Source organism: Lemur catta, chromosome 10 (assembly GCF_020740605.2).
Source record: "Lemur catta isolate mLemCat1 chromosome 10, mLemCat1.pri, whole genome shotgun sequence".
Taxonomy (NCBI): Eukaryota; Metazoa; Chordata; class Mammalia; order Primates; family Lemuridae; genus Lemur; species Lemur catta.
The window spans coordinates 81,966,643-81,993,193 of NC_059137.1; the positions used below are offsets into that span (position 1 = coordinate 81,966,643).

Genomic DNA, 26,551 nt, shown 5'->3' on the forward strand with positions numbered 1-26,551 from the left:
ACTTAGCACTCCAGAAAGATGCCCCAATTTGTACCATGTTCTCTGATTCCCCTGTAGCTGTGGTCCCCAACCCCTAGGCTGTGGCCCGTTACCAGTCCATGGGCTGTTAGGAACTGGGCCTCCCATCACTGCCTGAGCTCCCCCCCCAACTGCGTCCATGGAAAAATTGTCTGCCCTGAAACTTAGGAACTGGGTGGCACAGCAGGAGGTGAGTGACAGGTGAGTGAGTGAAGCTTCATCTGTATTTACAGCCGCTCCCCATCACTGGCATCACCGCCTGAACTCCTCCTCCCGCTCCTACCCACTATCCCCCACATCGGTGGAAAAACTGTCTTCCATGAAACCGGTCCCTGGTGCCAAAAAGGCTGGGGGCTGCCACTCTACAGAACCATACACACACACACATATAGACACACACACACACACACCAGATGCAGGGCCAAGCCAGGGTTAGCAGGAAGTACTTGTTAATGTCATAATTTTCTGTTACTCTAGGAAATTATTCAAAAGTCACATGTAAAATATGCCCTACAATGGCAGAGCCCCATGGAAGGGAACCCGTCTGCATGAGCAACACTCACTTGGAAGAGATGCAAACAGAAACTCGGCCGAACCCACAAGCAGGTGAGCGGACGAACACAGCTGGAATCTGCGGGGGTCCTGCCCTCCGTGCATACCTTGTTTGAGATGTCCAAGTTGCAGTTTGCTTCACAGAGGGCCACCACAATGGGCAGGTTGCCGTCTTTGCAGGCCACGTGGATGGGGGTGTTGCCGTGCCTGTCCTGGAAATCCACGAAGCATCCCTGGCCGAGAAGAGTCTTGAGGACCTCCATCTGACACCGCCGCACGGCCAGGTGAAGGGCGATGTGTCCGTCCTGGAAACAAACCCACGGAGCACAGGTGATTTTCACCTGGGCGTGTGGCCCCTGACTCTCCACGTTCCTGCTGCCACTGAGCGAGGTCTAATTGGCAACAGGATCAGAACCGAAAAGCCCAAAGAAGGATTTAAAAAATCATAAACTTTTCTTGGGGGAGACACGTGATAATGAGAGGGCAGAGGAGGCTTTCTGTGTTCCACTCCGAATGCTCACGGCCTGAGCTGACCGTGAGCTTGGTTAATTTAGGCTTGGGCTATACGATCAGATAGGACGAATCTACACTGCTTTTTGCCTCTGAATTTATAAAACATAAGAATTGTTGATATTCCGATGTCATGTTTAATCAAAGTATCTGAAAAACACTTTAAAAAACATTTGCTCAGCAATCTTTACTAACTTCCTAAGTAGAGAGACTACTATTTTAACTTGCATCAGGAGGAACTGAGAAAGTGAGGTGAAATAATTGCTCAAGAGCTGTCATATAAATGAGAAACAGATTAACACGCTTAACCTCTGCATCCTACAAAAAACAAGCTTGGGAATTCATTACAGAATCCCGGGAGCTGGATAGAGAGTTCTGAAACATTTCTATAACTTACCTGTGCTAGGGTTTCTCAGCCTCAGCACCACTGGTATTCGGGGCCGGGTAATTGCTGTGGGGGCTGTCCTGTGAGCTACAGGATGTTTAGCAGCACCACTAGCCTCAACCCACAAGATGCCAGTAGCAACCCCCACCTGTAGCTGTGACAGCCAAAAAATGTCTCCAGACATTATCGAATGTCCCTGGAGGCAGAGTTGCCTCTAGTTGAGAACCACTGTTTTGTACCAAGAAAACACTTCACAAATGGCAGATACTAACTCAACTACTGCATCCCCAATCTAACTATATATAGCAACATCACAACCTCATTTTATGTGCAAGTTGACACTGAATTTGCTTAATTAAAAAAGGGAACACCTGGTCTAGAATTGAGATTGACAGCTAAATAAGAGTGGTTTATTGTCTTTTTACAAAATAGCAGATGACGGAAGTAAATAAACCACCTATTTCTTTGTGTATCTAAAAATTAATAGGGTGACGGCAATTTTAGTCCTCAAGGAGGATTGTCTTGGATTCAGTGATTATCACTGTACCTACTCCAACGCTAAAAAGGCTAAGAATAAAAGAGGGACCAAAGCCATCTGATCAATTCACAGATGTTTTTACATGCCAGAAATGAATATTAATTATTAAACAGAATCTAGAAAAGTTCACAGAATCTTTGGAACAGAGACGAGAAAGGATAATGACGATTTGCTGTATTCAAGTTTGTTATCGTAGGGAAAGGAATTAGGAGTCTTGTGGTCCCTCTGCCTCCCCAGATCGCTTCTCAGTGAGTGCAACACCTTCCCTAATAAAGCACCTTGTCGGAGGCATTCAGGTCAGCTCCGTGCTCAGCCAGACACTCCACGATGTCATGGTAGCCCCTGGCGGAGGCCGTCAGGAGGGGCGTCTCTCCTTCTCGGTTCTTGATGTTCACGTCACAGCCGGCTTCACAAAGGGCTTTGGCCACAGAGTAATAGCCGTGCCAGGCAGCACAGTGCAGGGGGGTTTCTTCTTCCTGGCAAGGAGATAAGTGCGTGGAGGAGGAAAATGCAATAATGTGAAAGAACGTGCAAGGCATGGTGAGAGTGTGGTCAAGTTCAGTAGCAAAGTCAAGGCAGCTAAGGGAAAGAGCTCGTAGCTATTGGAGCAAAACATTAATCTGAAATGACGACACAGGTGTGAACCGCCACCACCAACTGGAAGATCTGACATGTCTCCTTCGTTAGTGTTCTTCCTCCAACACCTGTGTGCTTGATGAATCTGGCTGCCTCCGCACATGACTGGCAACGGCCTTTCGGGAGCCCACGGGAACCACGGGCCCTGCTTTTCTGAACAATACGGCCTGAGTGTGGGGGGTCTATAGCATCTTTCTTGTAAAAGCGCCTTCCCTGACTTCATCTGAAACTATTAGCGGCAGGAGAGCACTTCTCTGAGCAAGAATTCTTACAACAGTCTTGAGGCTTCAACATTTCTGTCGAGGAGTGTATGACACAAAGGGGAGTCCTAACAGTCCTACTGCTCTGGCAAGGAAGTCATCAGGGTAACCAGGCAAGGGAAGGGCTGGCCTTGTGGTCTGTAAGGACGGGAGGCCTAGACCGCCATAATTAACATCATTAGATACACAAACCTTCCTACAAGAGGCTGTTACAGTGCAGTCGTTACAAACATGGACCCCAAAACCAGACTGTGTGGGCTCGAGTCCTGGCTCCACCGCTTATGAGCTGTGTGAGCTTGGGCAAGTCATGGAACCTTTCTCTGCCTCAGTTTCCTCATCTGTAAAATGAGAATGACAACAGTAAACCAACTCGGGGTTGTCCAGAGGACTAAATGAATGAATGAACAAAACGGTTAGAACCGTTCCTGGCACTGGCACCTTCCACATGCCCTAATGCTGCTTCCGTTTGAGTCCCTGCCCTCTGCAATCCACAACAGAAACCGAACTTGGGTAAAACGCCACAGGACCCGACCGTCTCTACCATTTGGTTGGCTGTACACCCATGCAGAGAGCAGAAGGAGATGAGGTGTCAGCTACCGCGACCCACCTTGTCCTGGAAATCGGGATTAGAGCCGAAGCTGCACAGTAACTGGACCACATCGGCGTGGCCGTAGCGAGCTGCCACGTGAAGGGCCGTCTCTCCAGACTGCGAAAGGAACAGAGCCAACGATTCAGAGTCACCTCTGTGAGAACACAAGGCCCGCTGCCAAGCCTGGTTCTGCCTCGTCACCCACCTACTTTGGGCCAGATGCCTCTCTGGAGGCAGGGTCAGGGACTTGGGGTTGAGTATTAAACCCGCACACTTGGCTCATCCATTAGTAATAAATCCCAAGTGTGAACAACTCGGGGAGAAGGGTTTCCCTTTTCCATGGTGGCTATTCTTAATCTTTATGTATGGATCCTTCCAGCTGGTGATTGTTTAAGAATACGACATTCCTTCTTTAATATTAGGTTTATCATTCGATTATTTAAATGTATCATTTTATTTATTAACCAGTTTCTCATTTCATTGCTTGGCTATGCTTAGAAACTTATTTCTTATATTCTCAGATATTTTAAAGAACCTCATTATTCACCTATACAATAACTTTCCATGAATTAGTAACATATCCAACTCCTTTAAGATAGTTTACTTATATCCATCCCCCAAAATTGTCAGAATAAACAAATTTTTAAAAGACAAAATGAGATATTTTATTACCACCTGCCAGAAAACTACCATAATAAATATGTGTCTCTGATGTGAATGTCATCCCTTAGATATGGTGCAGTGTACAACTTGTACAACTGTGCGTGGCAGCCTTCACTGAATATGTCAAATTAGTCTAACAGTATTGGAAGCAGAGAAGTGTTAGATAGTAAAATAAATTATGGATGAGAAGGTAGAAATCCTAGGTTCAGGTTCCAGCACTGCCAATTAATTCATGGGATTGTTGTGTAGACTGAATGAAACATGTATAAATGAAAGTAAGGTATCTTGCTAAGTCAATAACTTTTATAACATCTTTGTCCCCCAGCAAAGCCTTACTTAATGTGGATTATCTCATTAATCTCCTAGTGCCAGTGATTGTAAGGTCAGCACTGTCAGCCACTTCAAACAAGAAGACGACGGTAGAGATTTGCTGAGAAGCACAAAGCGAGTCAGTAAAAGAGTAGAGACTCGGGTCTCTACCTGGTTGTCTTTCTGTTGGAACTTTGAGTTTGCACTTTATGGGGATGATCATTCACTGCTTGCATATTATGGCAACTACCTGGACGATGTCAGCATAAGACAGATTTTAGTATCAGACCAAACCACAGGCAAAAAGAAACTTCCAACGTAAATTCTCTGCAGGAAGATTTTGGTACTGAATCCTCATTCTTTGTGTCCTGAAGCACATGGCATGCCAGTACTCACATGCATCCTTTTATTACTTCCTCATGTCGCTCCTAAGAAGAAAAATGGCCTTACCTTGTCTTTAACATCCAAAGGGCATTTGTTCTCATTGAGAAATTTCAAGGTCTCGACGTGGCCATGCCGAGAAGCCCAGTAGATGGCATTGGATCCACCCTGCATAAAAACCAATGTGGAGTCACATTTCTAGAGAGCTGGTGGATCTGAATCCATGCATCCCTTGGAGTCCTTGTATCTCCCTTCCCACATGATAACCAGTCTCAAAGAAGCAGCTTCCCAGAACAATAAAACCCTCATTCAATTTTATAGTTTTGACAAATGCACCACGTTTATGCAAGATGTTAACATTAGGGGCAACTCTGTACTATCTTTCCAACTTTTTTTGTAATTCTAAAATTATTTCAAAATTTAAAAAATTACTTTTCTTTTTGTAAACCCTCACTTCAGCCTGTGGCTAGAATTCTCCTATTATGGAGGGCTGGATCTAGTCCATTTACAGCTCTGTTGAAAGTCTAAGGACGCTGATGACAGATCCGTTGTGATGACTGTCAGCAGTTATTCAATTCTATCTATAATTTAATGCAAGCTAGTCCTCAAAGTCTATTATCCTTACTCAGTTGACCAGTAAACATGCAGGTAAATACATTTCTGGTGAGATTAATCAGACAACGTGAACTTCTCCAAGTGTGACGTCTCACACTATTGAGCAAAGCTGTACAAAGGAATGCAGATCTGAAGCAACAGAGCCAAGGAGGCGATAAACGTTTGCCTTTTTCTAACATACGCGTCAGACTGTACCAGGCTCTGTAAGCAGTCCGTCTTTCTTTACAGGAAACTGAGAAACAAATTAGGACATATTTTTTCTGTTACCTCTAGGATTAGGAGACATTTAGAAATACTTTAAAAATCAATTCACTTGCAATAAAATAGAATTAGGACCTTATCCTGGACATCAATTCTTGAGCCTCTTTTAATGAGCAACTGTAGTATTTGAATATTCCCACAGCCAGCAGCAATGAGTAACGGAGGTGTCCCGTGCTGGAATAAGAGAGGAAAAAAAATACCCTTTTTCAGGCATGGTAGAAAAGGAAAAGCCCAGACGATCACTGCTGTCCCCACACACCCTCCCACGGCTCAGCAGACACAGAACTGCTGCTGTCTAACAGGGATGAAAGACAGGCAGGACACAGGTCAGCCCTTCCTCTTTCTGAGTCATATCAACAGTGACATTTTCATTTGCAGGGTGGGTAGATCCAAAATTTCATGGGTAGAGGCTCAACAGGTGAATGAAGAAAGCCCTCAGTGCAAAGAAGACCTTATTTGTGACTCAAATCTCTGTCTAAACAGAAGTGATTTTTCCCACAGTATAAAGTTTCTCACTGGAAGGTAGAATGCAGAAGCAGATGGGGTCTTCCCACCTTGGACTTGGAAGTGCACGGTCACTGTGACCACCCCTCCAGTGCCCCTGGCAGAACAGAACCAGACCTTGTTGGGTTGGTTAACGTCGTAGCTGGACAATGAGCCCAGAAGGTGCTGCAGGCCTGGGACGTTGTCATCGTTGATGGCATGAATGATGGCTTTCATCACAAACGAGTCTTCCTCATCCTAGATCGAGACAGCAGAGACAGAAAGAAAGAGTTAGCCTACTGGCCATGATCTTCTTACCCACATAAGAGAAACCGGTGCTCCCCTGTTCGCAGAGGCATTCAGAGGGAAGTAGCCGTTTAATCCCCAAATCCACACAGTCATGGAGGGAACTGGGGGTTACTGTTTGCCCCTTCCATGCAGCAAACGAACACCATCTATGATTCCCCTGGGTCCTAATGTCACCTGCATTATTATAACCCGGAGAACAAACAGCTTCCAAGCTTCAGATTTCAAACAACAATGATGACAAATAACCCTTTGTGTTTATCTTAGGAATCTGTCCAAATATAGGCCCAGAAAGCACTGTGGAAAATTTCAGGTGTAACACAGGCTCTCTTCTGGGTAAGGAAAAAGAAAAATCATAGAAGCAAACAAATGATGTCTTTGAATAAGATAGGCTTAATTTGCAATTTTTCGAAGTACAGAATTGTCATTTTTTTGATCACTTGAATTTCTTCCTTCTTTACGTATAGAATAACAGGGTTAAATTCTCTGGTAGCTGGTCACAGTTATATAAAAAAAAAGAAGAATGAAATAGGCTCTAAAAAGGGATAAATATAAAAATAAAGGTCAGAAAAAGGAAAATGAATGCATTTCTCCTTACAATGGAAAAATATCTGGAGAATGCTGCACGCATTTCTTATATCTTTGCCACTTTGTCAAAGTTTTCTTTCAACAACATATTTCCACAACATGGTATACGAAAACCAATGAATCAGCCAGAAAGATCATAAACAAAATTTCTGGACTTCAATGGCTACTGACATTTCAGATCTGGAAAAGCGAATCTACAGAGGCTGGGCCTCTGCTTGTGGGTGCAGAATGGAAAGAGAATTTCTCTGAACTGTTTTCTCTTTTCTATAGATCTGAATCTAAACAAGCTCCACATGGGTTTTTAATACTATTTGTATGGAATACACGTTTAAGAATGCCACTGGTTTTCCTTTTCTATCACAATCCAAGTTGATGACTATGAGACATTTGCATGAACGTGAAAATCAAGAGAAAGGAGGATTCTGATGCTTGTCGAAGTCAGGGGAAAAAAAATTAAAAAAAAAAGATAAAGGAGGAGAATGGAGAAAAAAGCAGTTATGGCACGTCCCACGATGAGCAGAACTTGGGGACGAGAGAAGCTGACCTCTAGGAGGGACCTTCCCAGCTGAAGTTTCCACAGCATTCTGGGTCCTGCTTCTACCCTAAATTTTTACTGTGATACATGTATTTTTTCCCCAAGTGATTACTCAGGATGATTTTAATTTGCAAACTTTAATTATTCTGATCATCTCACTTTGATTCATAGTTGTTATCTTTTCCTTGGTTCCACTGCAACCCGCAAGCAATGCCCAAACTAAGCCTTCCTCTTCCTCCTGTTCTCTCTTCCCCGCCTGACTTGTTTCTCTCCCTCGCCTTTTTGTTTTTAAACATCTCCCACCTCATTTTATTCCACAAGGTGAGACCTGGAGCCTCAGTGAAGCCATTCATTTCAGGGGGAAAAAAAAAAAAAGAACCCTGGTGTCTGCTGAAGTGTGATCCCCGCCCTTGGAGTCGGGGTTCCGCCCAGGAAATGCTGACTGCTCGGTTACAGGGACAGGGTGGTTCCCACAGAACTCCCGTGTCTGCCTTTCCTGGAGTCCCCTTTACCTCCCGAGTCAACAGAGCCCTGTTGTTGGACTGTCAGGGGAAGGTCTGGTTGAATTCAGATGCATCCAGTCATATCTGAAGAGCTAATCTGTGATTAAGTTTCAGTTTGGATTGGGGGGAAAAATTGCAGAGCTCAAGGCTCTTGGGCAGTTAACACAATGTCACTAAAGCAAGTGGGTTTGGCCTTTTGGTCTACCACGAGACACACGAGCGAGCAGCACTGCATTGTCCCGATCTGCCAGCGTGTGCGCGGTGGGGGAGGGGTGGCGGTTGTCTCTGCTTTTTGTATTACTGTGATCCAAGTTTCTCCCATGTCGTTGGCTATAGAGGCTCTCATTTTAGTTCATGCAAATTAGAATAAGCTCTTTCCTCTTGACTGGTTTGCCTCTCTTACCAAAATGTGTGTGTGTGTGTGTGTGTGTGTGTGTGTGTGTGTGTGTGTGTGTGTGTATGGGCGCGCGCACATCAAGACAGAGGGTAGTATATAGCACCTCTTGTATTTTCCTGGATAGAGCTGGAACCTATTCTACTAAGTGAAGTATCCCAAGAATGGAAAAATAAGCACCACATGTACTCACCATCAGATTGGTTCCACTGATCATCACCTAAGAGCATATTTAGGAATAACATTGATCGGGTGTTGGGCAGATGTGGGTGGGGGAGGGGATGGGTGTATATATACATAATGAGTGTGATGCGCACTGTCTGGGGGATGGACATGTTTGAAGCTCTGACTCAGGGGGTGGGGAGGCAAGGGCAATATACGTAACCTAAACTTTTGTACCCCCACAATATGCTGAAATAAGAATTTTAAAAAAAAAGATAACTCACCTGATGGGAGAAAATATTTGGTAACCATGTATCTGGCAAGGGACTTCTATCCAGAATAAAGAACTCTTATATTTTAATTAAAAAAAAAAAAAGACAGAGGGTAGTGTTAGAGGTCATAGTGGTGGGAGTGGGGTAGAACCAACCAAATCAACGAGAAAAGAGGAGAAAAGAAGCACAAGGGTCATCAAATCATCCATCCCAACCCCATCCTTGAGAAGAGCAAGAACAGGCCTGGCATTTCCACGACTCCAGGTTTTCTGGGTTGTTGAACAAATAGAACAACTTAAACATCCTAAACACACAACTCTGAGACAGCAGCTCACCAAGGCAAACCGGTTTGCTTACCAGAGTATCATCACTTCTGGCGACACTCATGTTACTTCTGGACAAGAACGACCTGGATAATCTTTGGCACAGTGATATCAAGCGAACGGATTGCTTTAAAAAAGAAAAAAGGCAGGGGAAGAGGAGGAGAGGGCTTATGTAACAATAGTCAAATTCGTGCAAACGACAAAGTCTTCGCGACAGTGCTCATTGCTGACAGTGTGTAGGCCTCAGGGGTGGGCAATCCTAAAGTAGGTTGGAATCTATTTGCTTAAAGAATAGTTCTAAAGTCTTATAAATCAAGACAACAGGATAGAGAGAGATTCTTCCTCTGCATTTCATTATTAAACTACAGAGCTGGACACCTTGCATCCCTTTTCCCTCTGTACTTTGTTGCAGAATGCAACTTACCCTACAAAACCCTTGCAGGTTTCCCCATGGAGAAGCACCGTATGCAGGGACCTTGCTACGTGTCCTCTGTGCCACGTGGGCAGTAATGGTAGCTAATGTGATAATCAAGTGATAATCAAAACGCATACAGTTGTTGAAACCAACAGGTGGGGACCCCTTAGTTCACAGAACAAACATCTCTGCATTTACACTCAAAGGCAGAAACAAACAGTTAAGGAATGAAAGTGAGAGACACGCAGAGTGGTTCTCTCTCTCTTTTTTTTTTTTGAGACAGAGTCTCACTCTGTTGCCTGGGCAAGAGTCCCGTGGTGTCAGCCTAGCTCACAGCAACCTCCAACTCCTGGGCTCAAGTGATCCTCCTGCCTCAGCCTCCCGAGTAGCTGGGACTACAGGTGCACGCCACCCTGCCCAGTTAATTTTGTTTTTTTCTATTTTTAGTTGCTCAGCTAATTTTTTCTATTTTTAGTAGAGATGGGGGTCTCACTCTGGCTCAGGCTGGTCTCGAACTGCTGACTTCAAGTGATCTTCCTGCCTTGTCCTCCCGGGAGTGCTAGGATTACAGCCACCTCGCCCGGCCCCTGTTCTCTCTATATTTTAAGCCTAATTTTAAAGGCTCCTTTGAGAACGTAGTGCTGTGGTCCTCCTCATCCCAATCAGGGCACCCCAGACTTGGTGGGTGTGAAAATGAGGTACACTGCTGGCCCAGTGCCAGGGAGACACGGCAGGTATCCGTTTCTTCTGGGTTTGACGTGGCCCTGGGCACAGGAAACGAAACCATCCCATCACCTTTTGAACCTTGAAGTTTGATTTGTTCCCAGACGTCTGGACTGCCTTTAGAGCCCTCTCCCACGCAGCCCGGTGGAGGCCCTGTGCACTGAGGAAGAGGAGGCCACACTGCAAATGCTCACGGTGCTGCCTCACCCGCTCCTCAACTGCTTCCAGACAAAGGCTGGGTGTAGAGAGCCATGTACACAACTTCCCTTATAAATGTGATCTCATGCTGCTTACCACAAAGAATGAATTTATTTAAAATGCGACTTGTGGTATTAGCAAAAGACTTCACGATAATTTTATTGTGCTGACTTGAACATTTGTCTTGGGAATGGTTTTGATAAATAGTACAAAATTACATTTGAAAATATGAGTTAAATAGGGCTGAAATACTGTTTTTGTTTGTTTTTGAAAACAGGGTAATGGTGCAGAAGATGACAGAGTCAATTAAAAAGAGGAAAGGATGCATTTTCCACACTGCCAGTGTCAGGAGAGATGAGCCCTGACCACACAGAGCTCCACGGAGGAGAGAGAATCTGGTAACCCTCCATGTCAAACAATCTTACTTTCCATTTTTTCCGGGCTGCGAACTTCTTGAACTTCTCCATGTTTACTGCCGATGCTTTTCTACTAAGTGCTTGTTGTGTATCTTTAGGCTAAAACGAAAGTCCAAGAAAAAAACTTAGAGCTCTCGAATGACAGAAATGTGTTATATGACAACTTGTTTTGAAAGTTCTCATTATTCAGGATGCTTACATAGACACTTCACCAAATTAGAATGACAAGGTGGGACAACACGCAAGATCTAAGAATGTGGTCTCAGTAGGCTAACTCTTATGTCGCAGGGTGTGATACAATCCACAAAGACTGATCTTGGGGAGAAGTTGAGCTTGCAGCCAACTTTTCATGCTGACCGCTTGGGAATGGCAAGATTCATGGTGAAGCTGTGTTCTGAGGCATTTGAAGTTGGGTACCATCAAGTAATTTAGAGCTGGGCAGGACCTCAGAGGTTGGCACAGTCGGTCACTCCCTTCTACTGCATCTTTTCCAGTAGATGCACTTAGCCTGGGCCGTCCAGGGGAGCCTAGGCGACTGTTGCCCCGGAACCTGCTTTTGTAGCCTACTTATTCATTTCATGATTTTATTCTATAACTGTCATATTTCCCCACCCTTAGTCCTTTCTGCCCTGGGCTGAAGCAACTTTAATCCAAATGCCAACAGGGCCAGGCAGGTAATGAAAAGGTGTATGTAATATGCCAGGGTGGCCATGTGGCCTCGTGCAAAGGCACCTGTGCTCAGTTGTTGGCAGATCTTCAGGTTTTTCAAGAGAAGCTGGAAATACAGATTTCATATGACATTTACAAGCTGGAAATTAATTCAAATTTAAAAAAAAATTCTGTTTGGGCCAGCGCCCCACAGGTCAAACCAAACATGACTGCTGCGTGGACTTGACCTTTTACAGTTCTGTTTCATGATGGCTTACCCCTCTCCCTCCACCTTGGTGATCATTAGGATACAGTCTCATATGTCAGTTTGTCTTAAAATACAGCATCAGTGGCAAACAATACTCTAGGTGTAACTTGTGGTTAGCAGTACTCTAGGACAAATGACTCCCAGGGCGCTCAAACCAATCATTTAGAAAATGAGCTAGACAGCGACACAATACGCAACTTACCTTGATCCAGGGATGCTGCAAACTATCTTGAATTGTCATTCTCTTCCTTTCAGGGGAGAGGGAGAGAAAGAAAAAATGCTGTGACCATAGCAGCAAATACTAAGGTTGTTTCTGTGTTGGCTGGGTCTACCATGCAGACACTCGGGAAAATGCAGTTTAGGAAAGACAGCCAAAAACGACATTGGTCTTTTTGTGATTATTTTGTTGTGCCCGCAGGGACTGCCTAGGCAAATGCAAAGGGCCCTGCGTATGTTTTCTGAAGCATTTCAGGTGGCATGCTGCCCTCTGGCAGTTGGAACCCCCAGGGTCTGGGAAACGTGGCCGCGTGCACAGAGCAGGTGCTGGCCCCTGGCTAGCTGAGGCCATGGCTGAGCATCTTTCAGGGACAGGGGACACTCACTTTGGATCCTTGACCAGAAGTCTTCTTATGAAATCTTTGGCTAGGGCACTGGTATTACTGAAGTATTCTTCCTCAAATTCATAGTTGACAGCAGATACATTTGCTAACGTTTCTTGCTTAGTGTCTCCAAGAAACGGGGAGGCCCCGCTTAGGCTGTTAGAAATAAAGTTGGGTTCAGAATATTAATGACGACCCCTTGTGCTGTCATTTTGCTCCTATAACATCTGCTAAGGGGACTGTGGAATAAGACAACCTGGTGCTTGGGTAGTCACTTTAGAGTTCGGCTATATTTCATAAGGCATTTAACTATCACAAACAAAAGCTTCAGCTTAATGCAAAAGATTCACTTAACAAGTTAATTTGGAACAGTGTCTCGTAGTTTAAAAGAAACCTATTTTCTCAGCAGTGATGGACAGCCATGCTTTCTTTCAGCGATTATGCTACAGTTTCTGATGACTCATTTCAAATTAGGAGAAAATGTTTAATTAGTATAAACTAAACATGTTTTGGGGGTGTAAAATGAGTATGTTTACATAAAAGGATGCATAAGCTGAAGAGATCAACACAGCACATTTAATGGTTAATTAAACATATGGTCTCATAGGGGAGGAAAGGATACGAGTTGCGGATTTTGCTACTTACAGAATATAGGTTATTACTCCGATACTCCTAAACACAAAACGAAACAAAACAAAAACTTGTCAGAAGAATAGTAGAATAAATCAGAAAGATAACAACCCAGGGCCATGCTCCTTACCACATATCCGCCTCAAGACCAAGAGGTTCGTAGTTGACTATCTCAGGAGCTAAGAGGAAATAAACATTCATTTAGCTTGAGGAGGAAGTAAAAGACCCTACCTTCATGTAACAACCATAAACACGTGCCAAGGAAATGGTCTCGCAGCAGGCCAGATCCCCCAGCATAACGTTCACGAGATGTAAATGACCATAGGAGCGCAGACACTTACCGACAAACTCTGGCGTCCCAAATATGTTTTTAAATTCATTGCCAAAGTCAATTTTATGGGCCAAGCCGAAGTCGATGATCTTGATCCGAGGCTTGGGGACATTTCTATCCAACAGCATTATGTTCTCAGGCTTTAAAAAGAGAGAGAGAGAAATAAAAAGCTATGGTATGTTATGCTGAGGACAACAAAACAGTTCTTCCATTCTACAAAAAAAAAGAACCCAAAATAGGGAGAAAAGGTGATTGAAAGAGAACCCCAGGGAAGAGAGCAGTCTTGGGCAAGTCCTCCCCGAAGCAGGCCTGTGGCAAGGATCAGGGGCGAGTGGCTCCTGTTGAGGGGGATGCCACGAACACTTGGTGGGGAGGGGGCACCGGAAACAGGAGGAAGCCAGGGCAAGGTGTCCCATCAAGGTGGGAGGACTGCAATGCCATCCTTCTGAGGAGCAGGGCTCAGGCTTATTCCACCTGAAGCATGCGGGAGTTGGGGTCTTTACCCACCATTGCCCCGTCCTCCTCTGCCAAGAGCTGGGTCTGTGGGCATTTATTCTTTGGCATTTCCAGCTCCCAGGGCCAGAAACAAGACACCAGGTAGGGCCACAGGAGTTTGCAGCAAGCCACTTTCAGGGTGTGTATTAGTGAGTGTGTGTGTGTGGGTGGGGTATGGTTGGCATCCAGTTACAGTGAGTGTAGAGAAAATCCTCTCTTAAGTCCGACCCTGGCTCCAGTGGTCAGGATCATTCCACATCTTTCCTTACTGTCTTCAAATAGAGCTTTGTGATGTTGCCATTTCCTGTTGCTTCCTTCCCAGAGACCATGCCTCTGTCACAGCTGGGAGTATGACTGACACACCTTGTCATCTCCCACAGTGCCCTGCCTGCAGCCAGGCAAACACCACAATTAGCCAATTTCAGGGTTTTGTTTGCTTGACTGTTGGTGACAGAGTCGTGCCATAAGCCTTTGCATCAACAGCAGGACAGAGTTCAAGACACCTTCTGTCTTAACATGCCCAGAGCCACAAGAGGAACCTGCGTCAGCCACTGGCTATTCCAGGACGAAAATGCCCCAGTAACCAAGGGCAACCCCTTTGCTTAAAGACCTTGCTGGTAAGACCACTTGATTCTTCCCCAACTAGTCCAGACATAGTCACTCATCTTAAGCTTCTACCTCCCCAAAAAGGTTAGGCATCCCAGGGGTATACATGTACTACCTGCTTGCTGATTTATACCGATAATTGTTTGTTATGCCCATACAGGAGAAAGAAGGCAACTCTTCCGGATGCCCCAGTTTTTCTTATCAAATAAACCACCAAGGCTGTGGCTTGCACAAGCTGCTACCTGGCTCACACTCCACAACGTACCTTAAGATCAAAGTGGGCGATCTGAAGGGAGTGTAGGTAGTAAACACCATTGAGAATTTGTTTGAGAAATTCAGTGGCTTCCTCTTCAGTCAAAGATTCTTTTTCAGCTAAGAAGTCAAACAGCTCGCCACCTGCAACACTGAGAACCCGGAAGCAGAGGTTATTGATGATGATTCTGTTTCATATCAATTTGTTCTCTCATGAGACATGCTCAAATTTCAGACCAGAAAATAGCATAAAGGCATGCTGAAACCACTAAGAATTCTGTGCAAGTTGTGAGAATTCTGCATTCAGGTACATTTGTGCTTGGAAGCACTTGGGTACCATTGTCCTAAGATGCCACGTTCACAAATGAGGACAGGGGCAGAGACGAGACATCTTGGGGGAAATAAATCAGTGTGTCTTTAAAACATTTTAATTAAACATATTTAGAAGGGAAGTCTTAATTCTACTGATGGGGAAAAAAATGCAAACCAACCTTGTACATGATTTACGGAATACATCTTCCTATCTCAATTACAGAGTAGCTGAGAAGTTTATAATCTGAATGTTCGTCAACATTTTAAAACTCACAATCACAATATATGGTCTGATAAGTTTCTTTTCTTTTTTGTTTAGTATTGGTTTATATGTAAATACTAACATATTTATAAAATTCTACATTTAGTAATGAACTTAACAAATACCTTAATTAATAAGAATAAACTTACACAAAACTGAAATGTATGTGGTTGGTTAAGGATTTTTTAATCTGCGTCCCTGGCCAGACTGTCAGCTGTGGAGGGCAGAGGTCAGCCACCCCCACCTCAGTGGCCACTGCTATACCCCCAGTCCCAGTATGGTGCCAGGTACACAGCAAGTGCTCAAAACAGTGGATGGATATACAAACTTCTCCCAAACACTCCAGAGTGGTGATTAATGAAAATTAACCGGGAACTTTTACTAAGAGTTTTTATAAGTTAATCCTTATCAAGTTTAACCCTACATTTACAACATAATAGTGAAGTACAATCATGTACATAACTGTCATATTCATTATCTTTCTTAGGGTAAGACAGTTTCATAAACATTATACCTACATATCTACATCCATTCAGAGGAAGAAAACTGGTGTTCGTAAGGTAAGACAAAAATGACAAAAAATCTTTTTTCTTAAAAATGTTTCAGATCCCACCCTTCACCCTCCAAGACGGTGTTTGTCTCAGCATGGCCTAGAGTCCACTGGCATCAGAATTGCTTGAGGATGCTTTAAAAGTGAACATTCTAGACTTCACTTTCAACCTGCTGTGTGAGGGTTCCCAAGAGTGTTAGCATTTTTAATAAGCACACCAAAAACTGCGAACCATTTTCCCAAGTCTTAATCCCATGCTCCTGCTGCAGGGCCGCCCCCTGATTTATCCGGAGCGCGAGGCGATGCTCCCATCCCTGGGACTCTTCTCCAGGGCCTAGCAGAATCGATCGGGCCCTCCTGTGAACAGTCCCCAGGGACTCCCTGTTGGCCAGCTGGGGCTGTCGCTGGGCCCGCAAGGCAGTTCCACTTGTCCTCCACCCATTCCTGCTCCCTTCTCCTCCTCTCCAAGTCTTGATCCTAGACACAGCTCTTAATAACCACCCTGCACATTCTTCTCCATCTCAGAGTCTGTGTCCCAGGGAACACAATCTGCACCCCACTAATTCTGGGGCAGTTTGTTACACGGCAAGAGAACACTCACCATCTTGAACTGGGCTCAGCCAACAGAAATCAGGTTTGCCCTGCTCTGGCCTGCTCACCTTGTACCTTACTCAGTCTTTGAGTGCTGAGCAACTCGATGCCACATGCCACAGCTTTCTGACCACAGGAGTGAGGACGAAGAACAACCCTGGAATCCCCAGAGTCGGGGACCAGGACTGCAAAGTGGCAGTGCCTCATCAAGACTGAGAGAAAGGGGCACAAGTTGGTCCTCTACTTTCTTTCACCCACCCCTCTCACGAGGCCCTGTTCAAATCTCATGTTGTTATTATACAAAGAGGTCCACGTTGTGGCTTGTCCAGGAAGCCAAACCATTCAGTTAGTCACTAGGAGGGTTAGTGGAGCCCCTATCACACTGACTTAGGACCCCCTATCTGGCCCCCTGAAGGCCCTGTGCGTATACTCATCCCCCTTCATCCCTACGTATATACTCATCCTCCCTCATGCCATGCAGCAAGGCAGATGTTTTTGCCATGAACCTCTGTTTATAAAATCTTTACCCATCAATCAAAATAATTGAAACCAAATGATGTCCTTGAAGATTTAGGAGCACGATAAGTACTGTTCAAGAATTTACCCTTGTTCACTCCCCCACATCTCAGAAGGTAGAAAATGCCTTGAGGGTTTTTCTCCCACGCAGACACTTTTATACACATGATTAGAACCAAAACTCAAATGCACACATGTTGTTGCGAACGAGAGAATAACATTAACAAGGAAATCAGTCAAAACCTTGGTACTTTTCCTCTTTGTTCCAAATTCTACATTTTGCCTAAGAGAAGGAGATTGATGGGAGGAGAGATGAGCAATCTGTGCGGCAGATTTAGAAAGCAAGTCTGACCTCCTTTATCAGGCCTTTGAGTCAGTGATTTCAATTCCCGAGTTATCACGGAAGCGCTGTGAGACGCATGCTAAGCAGCACTCCCGGTTTTTACCACGAGAGCCGGAAAGTATGAAGCTTCCTGCTCCTTCCCATGCCTTTGACGACCACCGAAGCCTCCCTAAAAATTAGCCATAACAAAATGTAATGAGGACACTTTAAAAACCAAGTGAGTCTTCTGAGTAACGTACAAGAAGGTATCACAGGATGCTAGTTGCTAAATTAAATGTAGAGGGTCCTTGACTGTTGTTAAGAATTGCCCAAGATAAAACAGGGCTTGATTCGGGACCAGCTCGGGCCCTCATGTAAACCACAGAGGACTCTGGGCGACACACTCACTGCCTGACCAGGCCCATCTCACAGCAAACGTTAGGACCCTGCATTGCTGGACTGCATTTCCCCATTTGGTGTCACAGACCAAGTCTGTGTGGTTGGTGAACTGGGAGCCAGGGGAACAAATTAAGTACCACGAATGTTCTTCTGGGACACACTCTTGGGGACCTGGCCTGGTAGGTCACAAAGCCCTAGGAAGTGGCATGGCCAGAGGGCTGCATGGGCCTCACACGAAGGCCCACAGCTCCAACTCTGGCTTCAAGTTGTGGGTGGTTGGAAGGGGTGTAGGGAGGTCACATCACCTCTCTGGACCTCAATGTTGCAATGAGAAGGTTGAACAACTGAGTCAAGTGGTTCTATAACTTTAGTGCACATCACAATAATTAAGGGAAATATTAATGCAATTTCCTAGGACCAGCTTCCTGAGTGGGGCCTGCCACAACCACATGGGACATTGAGTGATTGAGAAATAAATTCTATAACTACGTTAAGCCACTGAGATTTGGTGCTTGTGTTCTGCCTGCTCTAAATATAAATCTATTTAATCAGAAATAATAATGTAATCCATTTTAAAAATTAAAATTAAGAGTAAGTAACCAATCCAAAGCACAGAGCACACTAACTATTGCAGTGTAACAAAAAGTCTATTGCTGTGTAACAAATAGCCCCAGAACATCAGTGGCTTTAAACATGACAATCATTTCATGGATCAGGAATTCAGGAAGGGCTGGCTGGGTGGTTCTGGCTCAGGGTCTGTCATGGGGTTGCAATCAGACAATGGCTGAAGCTGAAACTACAAGGGCCCTGGAGCGGCTGGGGCCTGTCTGGTCACCTCTCTTCTTGTAGTCTCATGTCTCCATGTGGTCTCTGCACTTGGGCTAGTTTGGGCTTCCTCATAGCACAGTGGCCTCAAGACAAGTGGACTGCTCACAGGCAGGTCAGGACTCCAAGGCAAGCGTCCCAGCCAGCAGGGTGGAAGCTGCCCGAGAAGTCACACGGCATCAGAAGTGCCCACCCAGGACTCCAGGGAAGGGGGTTCAGAACCCACCTCTTGATGGGGGAATTTCAAGGGACGAACATGTAGGACAGGAGGTAACACTGAAGCCATCTTTGAGAAATATAATATCACTCTGTGACAGAGGAACGGAAAATTCCGATCTTATTTCATCCTAAATGTATAATTATAAAGGGTTAGGTAGAGGCAGTATATTAGTTTGCTAGGGCTACATTAGCCAAGTACCACAAATGAGGTGGCTTAAAACGACAGAAATTTGTCGTCTCACGGTTCTGGAGAATACAAGTCCAAAATCAAGGTGTTGGCACAGCCACGCTCCTCTGAATCCTCTAGGGGAAGACTTTGCTGCCTCTTCCTAGCTTCCTTCTGGTGGTTTACCATCAATCTTTGGTGTTCCTTGTAGACAATCGCCCGATCTCCACCTTCACATGGCATTCTCCCTGTGTCTCCTCACATAGGCTGCCCTGTGCACATGTCCACATCTCTGCCCAAATTCCCTCTTTTCATAAGACACCACGGTGGATTAGAGCTCACCCTAGCGATCTCATTGTAACTTGATTAGATCTGCAAAGAGCCTATTTCCAAATACATTCTGAGGTCCTAGGGGTTAGGACTTCAACATATTTTTATGGGGGGAGTGGGTAGTATCCAATCCAACTCATAGCAGGTAGTAACTGTTTACAAGCTGCAAACAAAATATCACCAATTGGCTAAAGCAACTCAAGAAGAAGCGAGCAATAAAAGAGGAAGATAATTAGAATTCACTAAAGTTTTTTCTTAGTCCTGTATTTGGATTCTCCTATGAAAGAAGGTTTTTAAATACAGGTCAAAAAATGTGGGTGAGAAATATATACCTGGTCCTGTCCTTGGGGCTTAAGTAATTTTCCCAAACATTTTGAGGTGATTCTTCCTTTAAACGTAACTATCCTGGGTGCACACAGTGTGATGGAGCAAGATGGTATCCAATGACCTCTTAGTTTTGCCTCTAAATAAACCTAAAATTAAAACTCAATGCTCCACTGTCACCACTGTGTGTTGAATGTTCTTTCTTGTTAATCTAGGGGAAGCCCTGAGGATTTTCACATTCTCACCTCTCACATTCTAATTTCAATTTCTTGGGACCCCAAGGACTTTCCTGAAAGCAAAATTGAAGCTGGGGCACATGTAGGGAAAGATGAAACACCATGCATTTCCTTTCGCATTTGTGAAACAGGTGTGAATTTAAGGTTGGAAAGAGATTCAGCAGGTCTGAGCCATTTTTTGCTTATAGACTGTGCTGCCCCCAATTCAAATGAATAATTTCAAAGATGTTCCTAACCTTCAGGCCTCCTCTGAATTAGCCCTACCTTCTTTGAATCCAAAATGCAAGCTGTATCTGAAAATACATTTCTGTTTTCACCTCAAATTCAAGTTCAAGTAACAACTTAAAAGGAGTTCTGGGGATTTTCATAGAAATGAATACCTGGCAATCAAAGTTCATTAGTGGGGGGATCTTTCATTTTACCCAGGGAGGTTGTGCAAAAAACAGGAAGGAGCCTCTGTAAAGGTCTGTACAACAAAATCCCCAAGGGAAGAATAGTGCTCGAAGGTTAAGAGGCATTGGAGGAGGGCAGCTGGGTTTAAATCAGGGCTCTGTGACCTCAGAAAGGTTAAGTTACTGTCTAAGGTCCAGTTTCCTTGTCCATAAAATAGGAATATTAATACCTACTGTCCATTATACTAATGGGATTAATGGGGATAATACGATTAGGATAGGAGTGTCTGGCACAGAGGAAGGGTGTCAATATTCCATGCAGCAGGCCTTGGCTTCAACTCCTCCGAACCACAGGTCTCTGGGCGAGACAAACCCTTGAAGCTACTCTCTGAGTAGCTGAGTGGCCCTTGTCCAGACACTAGGCTTATGTCACAGGGTTCTCATGTGCTCTTCACACTGACAACAGACTAAGGCCACCTATGCTCCTGTGGCTGAAGAGTTCGGTTTTCCTGAAATGGATGGACATTCCTGGGGCCAAAATTCTGGGGAAGAGGTTGGCTCTCGGACAGGAAACAGGTGAGCCGGAAGGTGGCATTGGCTCCATGGGAGAGAGACACCCTCTCTGAATCCTCCTCTTGGGTCTGGACACAGAGGAGTCGAGATATTCCTGAGGGCAGCCACGGGGAGAGGGCAGAACGAGTGGCCTGAGAGGGGAGGGTGGCCAGGGCTGAGTAGGGGAGGTGTTGGCAATTCCAAGGCCGGCACTGGAACCCTGGACTTTAGGAGCAAGACCATCAATTTCATGTGACTCTCTGTTTCCTTCCTTTCACTCTCAGCTCTCAGTAAAGTCTTATTTAAGACGCTTCAGTTGTCCCAACTGTGCAACAAGAAATTATGGAAAAAGCATTTCCTTGCTTAGGCAAGAGTGTCAAGGGGACCCTGAGGCCAGATGGAGGTGACAGATGTGATGAGAGAGAGCCCTCAGGAGCAGGGTCAATCTCATGGGCTGAAGCGACCACACTCAGACACCCCTCCCCCACGTGGGAGCCTCCCCACGGCCAAGCCGCCGGGGCTGGGCTTGCTGCGGGAGATGGCGGGTTCCTTCACGGCAGCCGCTCCGTGTCGGAAGAACTGAACTTTAGCTTGGTTTCTGAAAAATATATTCTGCTTTTAAACAATTAAAACATTCATCTATAAAACTGAAGTCCCTCTGACCACCTCCCCTTCTCCCCAGTCCTGGCCCTCCCCCTTCTTGCCTCCCCCAAAACATGCACCATCATGAACACGGTGCACGGCCCTTCAGAACCTTTTCTACACAGCCGTGAGCTACATGGTGTTGCTTTATGTGCATTTTAAGAACATAATGGCATCAGACTATATGCATCAACCTGTAATTTGCTCCTTTGCCTCAGCAATGCCAACAAAATACCTTGTTTGCTCCTTTTCCTTGCAGCCTAATGTTCATCTGACGTCTAGATCAGAGTGTGTTTAGCCACTCTCTGACTGTTGGCCTTTATGTTGTTTCCAAATTTTCACCATCCAAACTACAAGGCAATGCTTCCTTGAGCACCTGCCTACTCCAAGAACGTGACAGTTTTTCTAGGCCCTGTGATGCACACTTCTGTTTGGGATTTCCGGTGAAGGTTCCGTTTGGCCGTAAGTGATGCTGCACCCGTTCACATCCTCCAGCAGCTGGTGTGAACGCTGCTCTGGCTTTCCACCCTCCCTCGTCTGGTATTGCTACCTTCAGCCAATCTGATAAGCGAAAAAAATGATCAGCATGTTAGCACACGTCTCCCTGTTTAGCAGTGAGACCGATAATCTTTCACATGTTTGGTGGCTGTTTATGCTTGAGCGGGTGTAAACTGTGTCCACGTCCTTTGCTCATATTATTGCTGGACTGTCACTGCTATTAATTTTAACTGACAGGTGCTTCTTACATATTCTGGATACTACACCTTGATCTCATATATTCTAACTGTTTTCTCCTAATCTGTCATTTGCCCTTTAACTTTGCTTAAAGTGATGTTTTGCTAAACAGAAGTTTAAAACTTGGATGCAGTCAAACTTACCAATCTTTTGGCAGAAATTGAGATTTTTCTAAAACAAATGTGAAGATAATGAAATAGCAGGTGGAATTTCGCGGCCAACGGCAAGGTATTTAATCTTTCTGGGCTTGTGGATCTTACTGATGGCTGCTGCCTGTGAGCCCAGATTAGCAGATGGAATTTCCCAAGTTTTTCCCTGTACTATTTTCACTCCCAAGTCCACAGATGTGCCTATATTGGGAGCTACTTGAAGGCAGCATTCCACACTCTTGATCCCCTGAAACCGTCACGGTGGGAAGCCGGAGCTACTGAGAGAGCCTGTTATGTGCACCTCTTCCCCACTCCACATTTAGTGATGCCGTGTTGGCAGCTGGAAGTTGGCTACGGTGGGAGTATTTATACCACGAAAAGAAGTCAGGGCCTCTCTCGAGCGGAGAGCTGGTTGTTAAGCACTTAACAGCACACCACTGACTACAGTGCTATACGCACAGCCATCTGCATGCAGAACCTTCAGCTTCGAGCTGAGTTCCACTGATGGACAAGTCCAGTTAGAAAAATTCTACCTCTGGTCACATAGGTCCGGATTCTGCCTTCTAGAACAGAGGTTAGCAAACTCTTTCTGTGTGAGAGGCTCAATTATTCAACTCTGCTATATATTCTTCTTTGCTTTTTTTTAAAACATCTTTTAAAAGTGTAAAAATTCTTGCCTCAAGGACTACATATACATAGGCACCAGGCTTTGGCCTGTGTTTGTCAACTGCTCAAGAACAACACAGGTCACAGACTACAAGCCACTGTGACCTGCACAGACACCTTCCCATGCCAGAAGGTGGTTCTCACACACCCAGGGCTTTCTCCTCCAGCCCGGGCTTCTGCCAGGGTTGCTCTTGAAGTCAATTTCAAACACAGGTCCAGTGACCTAGGGTTGTTTCTAGAATCTGCTTCACTGACTTCAGCTCAGGTTTCTGTGCCTTTTCCTACCATTAACTGGCTTTGGCAGGTGCTCAGGCCAACTCAGGAGTGTCACAGACTCCACAAGAAAGAAGACCACAGAGGACCTATCCACGTGCTCGCTGTGTGAACCAGGGCAAGACACTCAGCCTTTCCGCACTTCTGCTAGAATAAAGATGAGTGCAAATCCTTTGACACTACCCAGAGAGCTGTGGTCTCTTTCTCCTTACCTCAAATCTGAGCAGGCTCTGTGTCTGCTTGACCAAGAGAATATGAAAGAAGTGATGCTGTGTCCGTTTTCAGGCCCAGGTCTTAAGAGACTGGCAGCTTCCATGTCCTGTGTTGGAATACTTGCCCTTGGAACCCAGCTGCCATGCTGTGGGGGGGCCCAAGTAGCACTGCAGATGGGTGCATGCGGGGCGGAACCAACTGACTCCCAGCTAACAGCCAGTCGTGTGCGAGGCCATCTTAGAAAGGAGACTCCCCGTGACTGAACTGCTGACATGTAAGGAACCACCCCAGAAAGGCATATTCCAGCCCCAGGCAGCCGCCCCAGCTGGGGCTGCAAGGAGAGATGAGCTGTCCCTGCTAAGCCCTATCCCAATTGTAGATTCGCGATCAAAACAAATGACTGCTGCCATTTTAAGTCAGGAAGCTTTGGAGTGGTTTCCATGTAGCAATAGAAGCTCAGAACCCTGCCTCCTTGGGCTTTTGTGAGGATTAAATGACAGGATGTACACAGTATGTTTAACTCAATGCCTGGCACATAAAAGTGCCTAGCAAATGGCAATTATTATCATTCCGAGAACATAAAGCTGCTTGAGTTCCCTTTCAGGAATAGGGAAAGTGTTTTACCTCCTATCTTAGGGGTTTTTCTCTACAGGCCAAGCTTCCTACAGAGATGGATGTTTTTCATGGTTTCTACATTAAATGAGATCAAATGAAAAGCGCTTCTGAGCCCAGAGCACAACACACAGTCACTGCGCAGGAAATGTCAGCTCACTCTCCTGCACAAATCCTTCCTCTTGGAAGCCCAGAAACTTCTGAGAAATAAAACCTCCACTCCCAACCCACCCTCCAGCCCAGCACGTCACCACTCCACTGGGTCCCCAACCTCTCCAAGAACAACAAGCAATTTTATTTCAGTTCTATTGTACCCAGGCTGACATGGGACCTCCAGTGATGGGAGGAAACAGACTTGTTATCGGCATAGAAAACCTTGTTTTAGGGGCGAATGCTAGACACATAGGAGACCAAACCTGCCAGCTCTGCCAGCTCTGCCAGCTGTGGCAGGAGAAGGAGGATTCTGACCCTGTGAAAAGACCAATACTTGCAAATAATGTAGGATCCCCAGAAGGTCTCTGGCCTCAAAAATCTGGTCTTCTATAGTCATGGCGGACTAATCTGTGAAGTTGGATTAAAGAACAGCCAGTGTGGAAAAATGAGGGTTTTAAAGCAATCACTTTCATTCATAAATGAAAAGGCAGAATCATGGCTTTCTTTCAGCATCCAAGATGGAAACAGAATGCTGAACCGGGGAAAAGAAAACGCGTCATGATTTATCAACACCAGCAGGCACGACGGGACCCAGGGCTGGACCACATTACTCAAGCTGCTAAGAAGGCGGAAGCAGCTGCCAACGCAGCATAATGAACGACTGTGCTTTCAAGTTGCAGTGGTCCCCTGATATGATTACCCAAGCCCCTGACTTAAGCGGCGGCGTGCTCAAATTCAGGGCCAAGCCACGCAGCGGCAGTGTGCTGAAGCAGATTTTCAAACAGGAGGCTGCCATTCTCAGCTAGACGTGATCCAAAAAAAACACAAAAAACTTTTTTTTGTTAATTGAGGAAGCATTATATGGAGTATAATGAGGCATTTATAAAACAAGCCGACAAACCAAAAACAGTTTTTGTTTCTTCCTCTTTCGGGGAACAGAATCTACCTTCCCTCCACCCACTGGATAGATCAAAATGAATGTAGCTCTTGAAAACCCGCCACTGGCCCAGAGACGTGGTTTGTGAGAGGCAGCCTTTTGGACAAGGCGGCCTGGAAGGTTGTGCTGGGAGTGACTGGGGCCTGCTGCTCAGGCAGTGGGGTGACACATCACACCCTACAGGACATCTTGGGTAGGTGGCTGTCACACCTACAGTGGATTCACAGAAGCCACGGCCCTCCCACCCCAACAGTGGGCATCTGCATTTTCTGATTCTCTGCTTGAATTTTTGTTTCCACAGGGGAAAGAGAGGGAGGGGGCATGGGAAAGAGACATGGATGGGGGAGGTCATGTAAAAATATTCCAAACAGATGAAATATTCCAAAAAGATGAAAGCAGAATTTGTTTGAGGCTCCCAGAAACCTCCCCAGAAACAAAAACAACGGAGACTATCAACTCAAGAAGGAAAATAGGAGAAAGGTGCGAGGCAGCGAGAATGAAAGCCTTTGTGGAAGATGGCTCAATGTGCTTCCCAAGTGTTTCCAGGAGATTAGAGGGTGCCCTAGGAGAGAGGTGCTAATATGCGAGAAAGCCCTGATGCCCGGATGCCCTGATGAGCCCAGCAGGGATGTGTGGGGAACCTCAGGTTTCCAGGCCAGAGGGATGAGGAGCTGTGGATCTGGAGTCACCCACGCCTCAGTGCTAATGGGTGGTGGGGAAGTGGCAGGGAAGGGTGCAGAGGGATGGTCAAAGTGGTCACTTCAGGTGAAATCATAAACAAAATCAGATGAGAAAAACCAGATACTGGCATGCCAGAAAAGATCTTCGGGGCCAGAGTGGGTGCTTAGCTACCTGCACTGGGAATGCAGTGAATGAAGATTTAAGACCTGAAGCATGAGGTGGGGGCCCCTCATTGTTCAACATCCAAAGGACTGCAGATAGTCCTGGGCTCCACATTTTAAGAGAGATGCAGAGTCTGGAGAATATTCAGAACGTGGCACACCAACAATGAGGGCGATACACAGGAGAGACAAGAGAGACTGCCCCCTCTCTGGGAAGTTTAGGGAGGCCAAGAGATGCAGAAATGCTTCATGCAGACGCCCCCAATGTAAGGAATCTGGACTAGGTGGTTCAGACAGGAAGTACACTAGGAAACATATGGTCTTCTGGGCATGGCTGAGCCCACCCACTGGGTCACCATGAATGGGATACAGGTGTGTAGACTCACAAGCCCCAGCCCTCAGGTGTCTGCATGGGGCCCTGGGGTGCCTGGCTGGCCCTTGAGGGTGTTCATCTCCAGCCACAGCTAGC

The 26,551-nt window shown here is 45.6% G+C and overlaps 1 protein-coding gene across 10 annotated transcripts in view; it reads right to left on the reverse strand.

Moving 5' to 3' along the window:
* Positions 1-26,551, reverse strand: part of DAPK1 (death associated protein kinase 1) — a 181,243-nt gene that overhangs the window by 45,989 nt on the left and 108,703 nt on the right. For all 10 annotated transcript variants that reach the window (XM_045563753.1, XM_045563755.1, XM_045563750.1 and 7 more), the window contains exons 4-17: positions 14,878-15,016; positions 13,522-13,651; positions 13,311-13,359; positions 13,196-13,222; positions 12,554-12,706; positions 12,154-12,199; positions 11,045-11,134; positions 9,318-9,410; positions 6,339-6,458; positions 5,793-5,891; positions 4,911-5,009; positions 3,507-3,605; positions 2,282-2,479; positions 678-875 (exon numbers count right to left, since the gene is read on the reverse strand). In XM_045563753.1, the coding sequence (XP_045419709.1) occupies positions 678-875; positions 2,282-2,479; positions 3,507-3,605; positions 4,911-5,009; positions 5,793-5,891; positions 6,339-6,458; positions 9,318-9,410; positions 11,045-11,134; positions 12,154-12,199; positions 12,554-12,706; positions 13,196-13,222; positions 13,311-13,359; positions 13,522-13,651; positions 14,878-15,016 (1,540 nt within the window). The remainder of the gene's footprint in view (positions 1-677; positions 876-2,281; positions 2,480-3,506; positions 3,606-4,910; positions 5,010-5,792; positions 5,892-6,338; positions 6,459-9,317; positions 9,411-11,044; positions 11,135-12,153; positions 12,200-12,553; positions 12,707-13,195; positions 13,223-13,310; positions 13,360-13,521; positions 13,652-14,877; positions 15,017-26,551) is intronic.